The sequence below is a fragment of the Oryctolagus cuniculus genome, chromosome 3, assembly GCF_051225735.1.
Source record: "Oryctolagus cuniculus isolate XC-2025 breed Fujian yellow rabbit chromosome 3, ASM5122573v1, whole genome shotgun sequence".
In the NCBI taxonomy this organism is placed as follows: domain Eukaryota; kingdom Metazoa; phylum Chordata; class Mammalia; order Lagomorpha; family Leporidae; genus Oryctolagus; species Oryctolagus cuniculus.
Genome location: NC_142869.1, coordinates 52,948,723 through 52,964,024, shown reverse-complemented (window position 1 = coordinate 52,964,024; position 15,302 = coordinate 52,948,723). Strand labels below are relative to the sequence as shown.

Sequence of the window (15,302 nt, the reverse complement as noted above, 5' to 3'; positions counted from 1 at the left end):
TACTGTTTGTGAAAGAATTCAAAAGCAAAGGTCACAATTCCTTAATAGGCAATAATGAGATTGGTAATCTGTACGTAGAGGCCCTGCAGGAAACCAGTGTTGACCTGGGCGGCTCCCTGGTCTGCTCAATGGAGGGTGTGAGCTGAAGAAAGGCAGTCTCCTCATTTTATAAGACAGCATCTAAAAAAGTGTAGCATTTGAACCACTCCTAGACTTGAGAGTGTTTTCAAATACAAATGCTGACAGAAATGTAGTCATTTTTCTCGTCTAAATTTTCTGTATTTTTCCCTGAATTTATTTGTTTGAATCTTTGGGGCATTTACTTAGAAACACCACAGGATAATTGTTTGCTGGCACAGATTTGATCAGATTATGTCTTTCAGTGTCTATACATGACATGAGATAAACACACAGTTACTGTTTCAATTTGAGAGAGGAAATATATGAATAAAACATTTATATAAATAAAAATGAAATTAAATGTATGAGGCATATTAACCCTCCAGCAGAGCAATTGATTTTTAGTCATCTTTTATCTCCTTTCCGCCTCCAGCCCTACATCCCCAGTACATACACGCAGAGGCACATGAATCCAGGCATACATATGTGTGCACAAGCGCTCACACACACACACAGGCCTCCAATTTATCATCCATGCCTACTTATTTAAAAGAATAGATGAGAAAATTAGTTTAAAACACAGGGCATTGTTATGAATTGTCTCTGGAACAATTGATATCAATCAGCTGCCAAGATGTGAGTCAATTAGAATCAACAAGTCAGGCTGAAGACATTCAGCTACTATATATGACTGTACTATGGAGCCATTCCTTTTGTTGTTGTTGTTTTGAACTCTGATAATTATTTTCTCTAGTGTCTTGCACATTTGTATCCATTGATCTTCCTTATTCTGGCTCCACACTACTACTCCATCATACTATGCCTGAATTAAAAGCACACATTGAAAGGAAAGAAATTATTATGTTGATTTGATAGAAAATATAACTAATTTACATATCTAATAAATACTTTATTTTGTTATTGTTAATAATTATTAATTATAAGTATATTGGAAGTGAAAACAGAAGCAATCATATGTAAGGAGATAAATCATAAGAAATTATTCTTACCATTAAAAAAGGCAAGAGAAACAGAAAATGCAGTATATTCTTTTTCTCCATCATTAAAGCCAAAATGAAATATGGATCTGGTATAAATCAAGCTGCAAAAGAAAATGAAAGAAGTAAAATTCATCAATATTTTAAAAATAAATACAAATGGTTCTCAACAGAAATTTTTTTAAACTCTAATTTTTTTAACTTTTATTTAATGAATATAAATTTCCAAAGTACAGCTTATGGATTACAATGGCTTCCCCCCCATAACGTCCCTCCCACCTGCAACCCTCCCCTTTCCCACTCCCTCCCCCCTTCCATTCACATCAAGATTCATTTTCGATTCTCTTTATATACAGAAGATCAGTTTAGCATATATTAAGTAAAGATTTCAACAATTTGCTCTCACACAGAAACATAAAGTGAAAAATACTGTTTGAGTACTAGTTATAGCATTAAATCTCAATGTACAGCACACTAAGGACAGAGATCCTACATGAGGAGTAAGTGCACAGTGACTCCTGTTGTTGACTTAACAAATTGACACTCTTGTTTATGGCATCAGTAATCACCCTAGGCTCTTGTCATGAGCTGCCAAGGCTATATTTTAAGGATTTAATTAAATGTATTATGTGTTAAAATGTTTATGAAGATAATGGTTTAAAGTACTAAACAACTTAATAAACATTCAAATTTAATATAGCTAAACTTAAAAGCAAGAAAGTTTCTTACATATGTACTTGTAAGTAATTAGAAAAAAAGTATTTTCTTTGCCTTTGCCAAAATTGAGATATAATGATAGACGTTTTAAAGAGCTTAATGTGGACATAGTCACATAAATTTGATATCATATTTGTTATACAGATTATTTTATGTGTTAATCTCATTTGTAAATTCTGATTTTTCAGTAATTTAAGGAAGAAATGGTTCTTAGAAAATTTCTTGAAAATCATCTACACATCATAAAAATGTTCTTATAATTAAATATAAATTATTAATCATTAAATATAGTTGATGCTTTTGAACTTAGGAAATTAAAGACTCCTTAAATTATCTACATTACTGAAATGAGGTTACTGATAGAATCCTGAGTTAATAAAAATAGCTTTTAAATTCACTGTCTTCTTAATTCTAAGAGACAAGTATTGCTGGATTGTGTTCATAATATTTACTCCCTACAAAGACTAGCAACAATCTACTCTTATATGCAATTTTTTAAAATTAATTTTTATTATACACTATTTTTAATCAGATATGAATTGCCATAGTATAGCCATAGAATAGAAGATTAATTTAACTAAGTAAAATTTTTTTTCAAAAGTAGGCAAGAAAATTCCAAGCTATAGCTAATTGCTATAGAACTATGAATGTAGATTTAATAATGTTAGAAAATAACCATGATTTTATTATGGGGCTAACATCAGTATAAGAATTAACATGTTTTCCACATGGTCACATATTTTATTATTCCCATTGTCACATGCATTATCACTATTAATTAGCAAATAGAATCTATATTATTCACCCTCACCAATGACTCACCTGGAAGCAGCTGTTCTATTTAATTGTAGTAGTGATCCTAATATCGTTTTCTCTTCAATCCTCTATTCTGGCTTTTTATTATTAGATGATCTTAAGGAAATATAACCAAAAAGCAGGAAATGTATTAATCTTATGTATTCATATTAATATGAAAACATAGTATTGAAATAGATAGGAAACAATGAATCAGATTTCAGCAATTTAGTAATTAATCAGTTGTATTTTAGTTTTTATTACATTTTACTATGAGAAAATCTAATTTCCCAATACTTACATGCACAGTTGTCTCCAGACTCAAATCACATTTTCTTGGATCATATTCAACACAGTCTTGAAGAGTTTCTTAAATCCAAGGTCATGACCTGAAATATTGATTGATGTTATAATAATTTAACATAGTTAATGAACCAAAATTATTTCCATGATAAATTAAAAATTTCAAATAATGCTGTTAAAATTATATATTTATTGAGCTTCTTCAATTTTTAAAAATTTCATTTGCTTTTAATATTTTGAATTGCTACATATTAGCATTTAATGTTTTAATATGAACTTTATAGCTATTTAAGGAGAACACAGTTGGTCTATATGTAAATATTTTCTATGATTAAATTTTAAAGAATGATTTATGTTATTTCCACATAAAAATTGTTAAATTTTAATTTTCCTTTTTTTTCATGAATTCCTAAAATGTTTCCTCAGGCTTTGTAACTTAGGCAAATATACTATATTTATTATATCTGTATGTGTATAATTATACAATCATTCGGGATTACACTAGCTTTAGAAATTAAATTTTGTTTTCCAGTTTCTCAGTGGAGCTTTAATCACTATCCAGTGTCATAGAAAGACAAAAGAAAGGAGATCTTTTGTTTTTATTTTGTTTGTGCTTTCATTGAAGAGTGTTGAAAACAGCTACAGACACAGTAAAATCCCTAAAACTTCACTTGCCATATCAATGATAGCATTAGGACTTTTGGTTAAAAAATAAAAGTTAAAGCAATTTAAACTTATTCATTATATTGCAACCTTGGATTAATGTTTTCACCTGGAACTACGGACTGATATTGGACACCTTCCAGATGTGTTCTGATCATTAAATGGTTTCTACTGTGTTATAGACCCTGGAGAGTTACTGATATAGTCTATTAGTAGCCAAGATTATTTGTCATAAATGTACAGATGAAATACTAATCTATTTATGTTTGTTAGGTTAACATAATTTTTATACATTCTGTATACAAATCACTTAAACTTTTCTGCATAGATTTTTTTATTTTAATTTGATAATTTAAAAAGTATTATATTATTTATTCCTTTTGTAAAACTACATCATTTAATCCATCCTTAAAAATATAAAGGTATTTTTGTGTTTACTAGATTAAATAAAATTGCTTTTGTTGAACACTATTCATTGCTTAGAATAGTATGACACAAAATGAATGTTCAGAGTGCTATTTAGGACATCTGCCATTCTATGAGTCTGCTGAGTATCTCACTTCCCATGTTGGATCACTCTCCCCTTTATTTATTCCATCGGTTAGTGTTAGCAGGTACTAGACTTGTTTATGTGCTCCCTTTGACTCTTAGTCCTTTCATTATGATCAATTGTGAACTGAAATTGATCACTTGGAATAGTGAGATGGCATTGGTACATGCCACCTTGATGGGATTGAATTGGAATCCCCTGGTATGTTTTTAACTCTACCATTTGGGGCAAGTCAGCTTGAGCATGTCCCAAATTATACATCTCTTCCCTCTCTTATTCCCACTCTTATGTTTAACAGGGATCACATTTCAGTTAATTTTTAACACTTAAGAATAACTGTGTATTAATTACAGAATTAAACCAGTCATATTAAGTAGAACAGACAAAAAAAACTACTAAGAGGGATAATGAATTAAGTTGTTCATTAACAGTCAGGGCTATGCTGGAGCATAGGGAGACTACTGATGCCATAGACAGGAGTGTCAATTGGTAAAGTCAACAACAGGAGTCACTGTGCACTTACTCCTCATGTAGGATCTCTGTCCTTAATGTGCTGTGCATTGAGATTTAATGCTATAACAAGTACTCAAACAATATATTTCACTTTGTGTTTCTATGGGGGTGCAAACTGTTGAAATCTTTACTTAATGTATACTAAACTGATCCTCTGTAAAAAAAAAAAAAAAAAAAAAAAGAAATTATCAACTCCCAACTTGACTCTCACTGGGATTAAACATGACAATAGGTCTGATCTGATTTCATCATCATTTAAAAAAAATCATCTATTATTTTTCACTTTATGTTTCTGTGTGGGAGCAAACTGTTGAAATCCTTACTTAATGTATACTAAGCTGATCTTCTGTATATTAAGATAATCGAAAATGAATCTTGATGTGAATGGAAGGGGAGAGGGAGTGGGAAAGGGGAGGGTAGTGGGTGGGAGGGACGGTATGTGGGGGAAGCCATTGTAATCCATAAATCATACTTTGGAAATTTATATTCATTAAATAAAAGTTAAAAAAAATGAATGTTCATGAATTTTTTCTGAAGAAATTAGAGGTTAAAAAAATAAAATAATATTGATCAAAATGGGTTCAAGTTTTGTTATTTTTCTAATGCCTAATTTATTTATTTCTGGCTACTCTTTATAAATATATACCTATTTTTAAAAATTACTAGTTTTTCTTTTAATAGGAATAGAGCCAGATGGTATCAAATTATGTAGCAGGCTTGGCATTTTGTTCTAAGTAGATAGACGCCAGTGTAGCAAGTCTCACATTTCTATCCTATCACACTTTTCTATTTAGAATTTAAAGGGTAATCTATATTAGAAAATTTACAAAATTTTTAAACTACTTTAATATAGCAAGATATTTTTCTTTTCTTTTTTTTTATATATTTTTTGCCAGGCAGAGTTGCATAGTGAGAGAGAGAGAGAGAAGGAGAGAGAGAAAAAGGTCTTCCTTCCGTTGGTTCACTCTCCTAATGGCCGCCACAGCCAGCACTGCGCTGATCTGAAGCCAGAAGCCAGGTGCTTCCTCCTGGTCTCCCACGAGGTGCAGGGCCCAAGCACTTGGGCCATCCTCCACTGCCTTCCCGGGCCACAGCAGAGAGCTAGACTGGAAGAGGAGCAACCGGGACAGAATCCGGCGCCCCAACCAGGACTAGAACCTGGGGTGCCAGCCGCAGGTGGAGGATTAGCCAAGTGAGCCACGGTGCCGGCCAAGATATTTTTCAGTTATATTTAATATTTGGTTATATTTTGTTACAATTATTTGTTATTTTCCGTTAGATGGAAAAACTTGCAACCACTTTCACTTATCTGGGATGGTCAGGACACTGAGTAAACTAACAATATTTTATTTAACTAAATTTCAAAGAACAATGAAGAAAAAAAGGTATTTTGAATTAAACTAAAGTTTAATCTTCCTCAAAATACCTTTATTTAATTATTTATTGGAATATTGTTATTATTAGTTGAGTATCCATTTCTTTTGCTGAAACAGTTTCTCAAAGTCAGAAATTATATCTGATTTATATTTACAGCCTTTGTCATTGGCAGTTAATAAACCTTTACTTTATAATGAATAATGAAAACATGGACCAATACAATTCCTAAAGTCACAAATAAGAACACTGATCATGACCTTTAATTGTCATTTTTTACTTAGGAGGGCCTTAGATTGCATTTGAATCTTTACTGAAATGAAAATTGATGGAAAAAAGTTCTTATATCAACACTTCTACTTTCTTTACAATTCTGAAAACTCTTCAGTTTTCAAGGCTGTGGTTTTTTGGATGTTGAATAAGCAGTCGTTTTCTGTACTGAATTTGAATGCATAAAGGTTAACCCAAATTTAAAAGATTGGTAGTTCATATTTAAAACATTGATAGTTCTGTATAAAAGTATATGTATTTAAACATGTAAATAAATAGTATTCTATTTGGAATTCAGATAGACTTCACAGAACAGTGATTTGAGGCTTTACATATGAGTCAGGATTAAATTACCTTTCATATGTACAGAAGCTCAAAAATTGAAGGGGAAAGTGCTTCAAAAAACAAGTTGGCATTTTCTCCAGTCCAACATATCTAAAAAGCATTTCACCAAACTCTAATATTGTTTTTGTCGCTTATCTAATAGGCTTTAAAATCAGAATTCAAAAGCTATCTTAGTGAAATATCTATTAATGGTAACTAAATCATCCTGGCAGTAGCAATTATGGAGGACTTTATTCAACTCACAAGATATTTATCAATGGAAATAATGTCACCTTTGTAGCTCAACTGTATGTTAAGAAATATAGTAGTTCTCATCCAGTTTGGGAGAAAGAATAAGTAAATAATAAAAGAAGGTCAAATTCACTATGTCTGCCAGTGAACTTTTCAAGATGCTAATGTTTGTCTAAAAGACTACGGCAGCCAGCGCCGCGGCTCACCAGGCTAATCCTCCGCCTTGCGGTGCCTGCACACCGGGTTCTAGTCCCGGTCGGGGCGCCGGATTCTGTCCCGGTTGCCCCTCTTCCAGGCCAGCTCTCTGCTGTGGCCAGGGAGTGCAGTGGAGGATGGCCCAAGCGCTTGGGCCCTGCACCCCATGGGAGACCAGGAGGAAGCACCTGGCTCCTGCCATCGGATCAGCGCGGTGTACCTGCCACAGCGCTCCGGCCGTGGCGGCCATTGGAGGGTGAACTAACGGCAAAAGGAAGATCTTTCTCTCTGTCTCTCTCTCTCACTGTCCACTCTGCCTGTCAAAAAAAAAAAAAAAAAAAAAAAAAAAAATACTACGGCAGATTTGAGAAATTTATACTCTTAGTAATTTGTAATCACAGTGGTACAGGTAGTAATTATTGACATTTTCTCCTTAAAGCTGCCAACGTCAAGGATCTGATGCATACTATTTTACCTAAATTGAAGTGGAAGATTTGCTTCTGCTATTAAAAAATAGGATAATTTTATTTACAAATAAAAGGAAATATGTGCTCATTTCTAGATATTCTTTCTGCTTCTTGCCCAAGAAGTCTTCATGTTAATTTAATCATTTAAATTAAAAAATGATTACACCATAGAAAGAATATTTAGAAATAATGTCATAAAATCTCAAATAAATTTTGAAATATAACCACCAATTAACTCAAGACTTTAGATAATTTACCATTCTAGTTTTATTTCTTGAAAGTGTTACAGGTACACCCCTCTATGTCAAATATTCCATGGATTTACATTTCTATTTTTTATTATTTATTTTTCTATTTTTTATTTATTTTATTTATTTTAAAGTCAGAATTACAGAGAAGAAGAGACAGAGAGACAGAGAGGGAGGTCTTCCATCCACTGGTTCACTCCCCAAGTAGCTGCAATAGCCAGATCTGGGCCAGACTGAAGCCAGAAGACAGGAGCTTCATCTGAGTTTCCCATGTAGGTGCAGGGGCAAAAGCACTTGGGCCATGTTGCATTACTAAAACAGGCACATTAGCAGAGAGCTGGATGCAAAATGGAGCAGCCAAGACTTGAACCGGCATACATATGGGGAGACCAGCACTGTAGAAGCAGATGGCAGCTTAACCGGCTATCCACAGCACCAGCTCCCTGGATCTACATTTTAAAGTTCATAATTTTTTTTTAAGATTTTATTTATCTATTTGAGAGGCAGAGTTACAGAGAGAGGTAGAGACAGAGAGAAAGGTGTTCCATCCACTGGTTCATTCCCCAAATGGCTGCAACGGCCACAGCTGGGCCAATCCCAAGCCAGGAGGCAGGGCTTCTTCTGGGTCTCCCATGCTGGTGCAGGGGCCCATGCACGTGGGCCATCTTCTCCTGCTTTCCCAGGCCATTAGCAGAGAGCCGGATAAGAAGAGGAGCAGCCTGGACATGAACCAGTACCCATATGGGATGCTGGCACTGCAGGTGGAGACAGCCCACTATTTCACAGTGCCAGCAAAGAAGTTCATAAATTTTAAGAGGCACAATATTCTTGGCTTACCATAATATAAAAGGATATTTTTATTCTACATAAAATTTATAAACCAGTGTGACTAAATCAATACTAACAGAACACAAAAATATGTATACCAGTGCCCTGCAAACCTGCTTCTGATTTTCTCAAACATTATTATTCATTTCTATATTTTCTTGAATTTATTATTCTTTATATTCTTATTTTTTAGGTGAGTCACCTAACCCTAATATTAAAAGTATGTTCACTCCAAGATTAAGGAAGAAAGCCTTTAAACTTCTACTCCACTTCCAAAACATCTTGGATTTTGCAAGACCTACACTATATTCTCTTTTTCCATTTATTTACTTAGTCACTACAAACTTGGCTAACAGAATTATTTCCCACACATATCTAATTTTCCCTGAGTATCATAAATGGAGCAAAACTGAGCTGTCAGCTATTTAATGCATGTCTTCCCATTTTATGTAATATTAAACCATATTTCTCCCAAATCAAAAGAAAGAAAAAAGGTCAGTGTTTTTGTGCATCGAGTTAGGCTACCACCTACAAGTCCCAGCTATTCCACTTTTGATGCAGCTTTCGAACCAGATTCCTTGTAATGTGCCTGAGAAGGCAGCAAAAGATGGCCCAAATGCTTGGGCCCCTATACCCACATGGGAGACCGGGATGAGGCTCCTGGCTCCTGGCTTTGGCCTGGCCCAGTCTCAGCCCTTAATGGCCACTTGGGTATGAACTAGCAGGTGGAAGATCCCTCTCTCTCCTCTCACCATTCCCTACCCCATAACTCTGCCTTACAAATAAATAAACCATTAAACAACAAAAAATGAGTACTCTTCTTCATTTCTCAGCATTTTATACATGTATGTATGGCAAAAGGAAACTGTTGTCATTCTATACAACATCGAGTCGTTTGTGTCACTGACAAAACTGTCAGAGTACAATAACCTGGTTACCTTTTATTTTCACTTCATTGCTTTTTTTTTTCTTTTTAGCAAAACCTAAGTATGTGTGCTAGAATTCTTGTTGCAAATTACAGTCTGTATTTCCAAAGGAGTCTTTGAGGAAAAAAAGCATGAGTAAGATTTTATTTTTTTTTTTCATAGAGAGAGAGAGTGAGCAAGAGAGATCATCTGCTGGTTCACACCCCCAAATATCCACAACAGAAGGAGGTGGGTTAGACCAAAGCTGGGAGTTTGGAAATAAATCTAGGTCTTCCATGTGGTTGGCAGGGACCCAGCTACTTGAACTATCACCTGCTGGAATTGGGAACAGAGCCGGGACTTGAAACCAAAAACTCCTTTATGGATTGCAGGCACCTTAAGCTCTTGACCAAACCCTACTACAAGGTTTTAATTCCCCATTCCAATCAGGACTGGAATATTCCTCACAGCTTTGATACATGAAGCAAGAAGAAAACGAAAATATAAAGAGACTCCTCTTTCCTAAAGTTCTATTACTAAGAAATGCAAACTATATATCCTTATTGTGATGTTTGAGGCTTGCATTATGTTTTAGGCTATTGTGTGAATTGATACTGACTGAGGTATGTAGACTAATGTTCCTGGAGTGAACCTGTGGGTCATCTGCGTCATGAATACCACTAGAACCTGTGGAAAATGCCTCTAGGCCCCACCAAAGAAACTCTGAATCAGAATCTTGGGGAAAAAACTTGAGAATCTGCATTTTTAGTAAGCACCCAAAGAAATTCTTTTCTTGATAAATTTGAGGATGCACAACATCAATACGCCATACTCCCTAAGCCATACTAAGACTTGAAGATGTTAATTTCTACCTCTAGGTGTAGGCCAGACCATTTTTCAAAAGAAGTGTAAGTCAAGCAAAACATTCTCCAATGTTTCCAGGAGAAATCATTGTCTCAGAACCCCCACAGCAAGTTATTAAAATATGTATTTTAAACATAGCATGTAATCTTATAACTGTTTCTTTATGTGTCTGTGTGTACCATTAGATTATGAACGCAGTGTGAATAGGTCAGGCATCATCAAATCATCTCCCTGGCTGCTAACCCTAGCAGAAGGACTGCATAAAGCGGGAATGTGGAAAGCATTTTTGAGTAGATGAACAAATTTAATCTAGTTGAAGAAAGCCAGTATATTCTATATTCTTTACCCTTCCAAGAGTGTTACAATTTTCTATCTCATTAAACAAAAAAAAAAAAAAAAAAAGAAAGAAAGAAAGAAAAAAAATAGCCTTGATTCCATGCCAAGAAATTCTGATTCAGTTCTTGATTGGGGCTCAGGGATAAGTATTTTTTCTTTTTAAGTTTCCCAGATGATTCAAATACATAGCTAGAGCTGATAGCCAATGTTAGAGATAGGATAATTCTCATACTAATATTAGATGTTAATAATAGGGGAAGCTGGGTGTGGTTTATTAATTGTGACACGTATGTTATGCTAATAGAACATGTTAATAATAGGGGAAGCTGACTGTGGGATATATGGGAACTCTTAGTACTACTTCACAATTTTTGTTTTGTAAATTCAAAAACTATTCTGAAATGTTTATTTTTTAATCCTGTGGTAGGCAAACCAATGTGCACATAAATATTTATATGCCCTATTGGCCAGAATCTATGATGAGAGATCTTAAAATAGGAAGATTACCCTAGATTATCTAGAGAAATCTGAATTAATCACATGAGCCCTTAAGAGTGAATTGCCAGTCAGAAAGTTGTGGCAGAGGAAGAGGAAGTTGAAGAGATACGGAAACTCATGAGTAGAAGAGATATGGAAACATTGATCTACTGTTGCATGTAGGAGCCAACATGCAATTAGGGGAAAAATCTCAGAGCAGGCCCAACCGGATATCCAGCAAGGAAACAGGGACTTGAGTCCCACAACCTGAGTAAATCTGCAAGCATATTCTCCCCTAGAAACTCCAAGAGAGAATGCAGCACTACCAGGGCTTTGATTTTGGCCTATAACCCTTTAAACGAAGGAAACCAGCCAAGTCCACAGAACTTCATATCTGTGAGATAGCAAATGCATGTTGTTTAAAACTAAAATTATGATAATTCTTATGGCTCAGATTAAAAAACGAAAAACTAATACAAATCCTCACCTAGTCAAAAGTCAGAGTTTCCTATCAAACCTAAATGGGAACTGTCTGCTAGTTATTCCTTTTAACCTCAGAATATACTGATGATATACATATGTATATAGTGCTGTTCCTAAATTACCGTGTGAATGTGAAAAAGTCAGTCCAACTCTTTCTTGCTTGGTTTTCTCTACTAAAAATATTGATATTCAAGGTGGAGCTTAAATCTAGTTCCCTGGGGCCGGCGCTGTGGCGCAGCGAGTTAACACCTTGGCCAGAAGCGCCAACAGCCCAAATGGGCGCTGGTTCTAGTCCCAACTGCTCCTCTTCCGATCCAGCTCTCTGCTATGGCCTGGGAAAGCAGTAGAAGATGGCCAAGTCCTTGGGCCCCTGCACCTGCGTGGGAGACCCAGAAGAAGCTCCTGGCTCCTGGCTTCGGATTGGCGCAGTTCGGGCCGTTGCAGCCATCTGGGGAGTGAACCAGCGGATGGAAGACCTCTCTCTCTCTCTCTCTCTCTCTCTCTCTCTTCCTCTCCTCTCTGTGTAACTCTGACTTTCAAATAAATAAATAAATCTTTTAAAAAAAAATAAATAAACTCCTGATCTTAATATTGACTGTCTCTAAGCTGATTTTCTGACCTGGAAATGGATGTGCAAGTTGTGCCTATTTTAGGAGGTAGTATGATGTGACTTGTAAATCAGAAAATGCCTAGTAATGCCTAGCTTAATGTTGACTTTAATTTTTGTCACAACTCATCTTGTTAAATTAAGTAATAAATTATATAATAAATATAAATATCTTAGGGTGGGCATTGGCTTTCCTGCACCCTATATCAGAGGACAATGGATTTGAGTTCTGGCTCTGGCTGCTGGTTCCAGTCTAATGCAGATCTGGGGAAGCGGTAGGAAATAGCTCAAGAAATTGGGTTCCTGTCACCCATCTGGGAGACCTGGATTGAATTCTTGGCTCATGGTTTTGGCCTTATCCAGTTTTCGCTGTTGCACACATTTGGAGAACAGAACAGTGGATGGGTGTTTTCTCTGCCATCCTGCCTCTCTGTCTGTTTGCCTCTCAACACAAACAAGCAAACAAAAATCCTTGCCTCATAGGAAACCTACTATCGCTTTAATCTGTATTATCTGCATTGCTGTTAGTCATGACGATGATGTCTCAACTCAGTGAACTAGGCAAGTCCAATGCACAGATTTAAGTGACTTGGCCAAGAACATGGAGATGATCAGGGCTGACTCCAAACTCAGAACTCCAGATACTCACACTTCATTCAGGACTCTTTGCCCTATATTACACTGACTCAGAGAATGGAGTTATTTCCTTGATTAATTAAAGTTTTAAAAGTACAGTTCTATTTCTATTGTGTTTATTGAGTTATTTTGCCTAACCATACAGTTGTTCTCATTTCATTTCACTTTTGTTCATCAAACACACTTATATTTTTTCTTACACAATTTCTTCTGTTGGTAGTATTGTCATATTTGATATTTTTCTTTTAACTTATATTTGCAATAGGCTTGAAAACTCAGATTTGACATTTTGGTAACATACAAAAATAAAACCATGTGTCTTGTCTCGCTTTTGAGCACTTTAAGATACACTTTAAGTGACAAATACTTGCAGAAATTCCATTACTCATCCTGCCCTATTTAATGAGCATCTACTTCCACCTTGTTTTGCAGGGAGATAGAAGTAAAATATCAAATTGTTGCCCTCAAAAAAAAAAGTTATCCAGTTAAAGTGCAACAACCTGCTGAGCTGATTTTTAAAGTCTTAGTTCATTGTTTCATTTATTTGTTTATCTATCTATTTATTTTGGAAAAGATTGATTAATTTATTTGAAAGAGAGGGAGACAGAGAGAGACAGAAAGAAAGGGAAACTTCCCTCTGCTGCTTCACTCCCCAGGTAGACCAAGCTGAAGCTAGGAGCCAGGGGCTTCATCCAAGTCTCCTGCATGGGTGGCAGGGGCCCAAGTACTCAGGCCATCTTCCACTGCTTTTCCCAGTCCTTTGTTAGGAGTTCCAAATTTTTATAAATGGAAAAATAAGGTTGTTATATAGGAACAGTTTTTGTTTAAAGCGACTTAAATCCAAAATAGCTTTGAAAGCATGTCCCACCTGGCTCAGGAAGACGTATCTCCAGTCTCCTCAATAGGAAGTAAGTCTCCTCAATAATAAATTAAGCGAGTTTGAATTTGAATTTAAGACAGTAAAAAGTGCACCATGTATCTAGATGGTTGTTTGTTCACTAAATGGAAATTCAGGGGAAAGGTGTCAGGAGTACAAATAAAACCACTTGTCCTGTTTCTACATCGTCATTCGCTGCTTCTGTGTGGGGCTGTTTTTTGCCTTTTAGGCAGTCTAGGTCTCCCTTCTGCATTGCAGAAAGTTCCAATTAGAAAAAGCAAACACACTTTTCCTTGCTACACGTCTGAGAACAGGAATCTGATAAGTTCATCTAGCCCAAGATAAACTTATTACCATCACAACTGAAATAGCTCTAATTTTCCTGGTTCTTGAAATCAACAATTTCTGAATTTCGGATACATTGAGTTTTTAATCTGATTTTCATTTGACAGGAAATTACTTAGCTAAAATTCTTACATTACAGGGTAATAAAAATTATAGGGTAATAAAAAAGAACATGTTAAAAAATGATTGGACTGTGCAAAACTCAACAGCAAAATCAGGGCTGGTACTGTGGCTTATCAGGTAAATCTGCCACCTGTGACACTGGAATCCCATGTGTGCATTTGCTCAAGTCCCCACTGCTCCACTTCTGATCCAGCTCCCTGCTAATTGCCTAGGAAAGCAGCAGAAGATGGCCAAAATGCTTGGGACCCTGCAACCATGGAGGGACCTAGATGAAGCTACTGGTTCTTGGCTTCAGCCTGACCTAGCCCCAGCCCTTGTGGCCATTTGGGCAGTGAACCAGCTGGAAGATCTCTCTGTCTCTCCCTCTCTGTAACTCTGGCTTTCAAATAAATGAATCGTCAAAAAAAGAAATATTACAATTAATTCTTCAAAATTCTATGGATGATTTAATACATAAATGTACATCTAAAAGACAGTTTTAAAAAGTAAATGAAAACTCTCACAAACAAATCCAGAAACCACACTATTTTGGAAGAGACAGCAAATTTAATTATAACCTTTTATTGCCCACTTCCTAAAAAAACATGTATTTTTTAAGTTTGTCTCATTGATTAATAACACAGTTTTCCTTCTTTCAAGCAGTTATTAAAATAAAGTAGTATTTAATGGACATTTAATAATTTTCATAATGGAAGAATAATGTGATACTATTGTAAATAAAGGCAGTAGTTGTACTGATTACAAACATGAGTTAGACTTCCTAATTTTAAATCCAATTTACCTACACACTAGCAACTTAAACAACTTCTGTAAGAATAGTTTTCACATATGCAAAATGGTTCTTAAACCAGAAAATGTAAAATGAAACAACATAAATAAACTTATTAAAAGCAGGTAGATGTTAATTATTATTGCATTTTGTAAAAATTTATAGAAGTATAAGTCAGCTTATAAATGTTTTGACTTATTTACCTGAATCTCAATAGCATTATAAATAGAAAAAAATAGATTTTTAACAGATGTGAGAATTCT

General features: G+C 35.2%; 1 protein-coding gene across 2 annotated transcripts in view; it reads right to left on the bottom strand.

Moving 5' to 3' along the window:
- CALCRL (calcitonin receptor like receptor) overlaps positions 1–15,302 on the bottom strand; it is a 96,586-nt gene that overhangs the window by 39,207 nt on the left and 42,077 nt on the right. For both annotated transcript variants that reach the window (XM_051849375.3, XM_051849374.3), the window contains 3 exons: positions 2,932–3,019; positions 2,658–2,747; positions 1,131–1,222 (listed from right to left, as the gene is read on the bottom strand). In XM_051849375.3, the coding sequence (XP_051705335.3) occupies positions 1,131–1,184 (54 nt within the window). In that variant the 5' untranslated portion in view covers positions 1,185–1,222; positions 2,658–2,747; positions 2,932–3,019. The remainder of the gene's footprint in view (positions 1–1,130; positions 1,223–2,657; positions 2,748–2,931; positions 3,020–15,302) is intronic.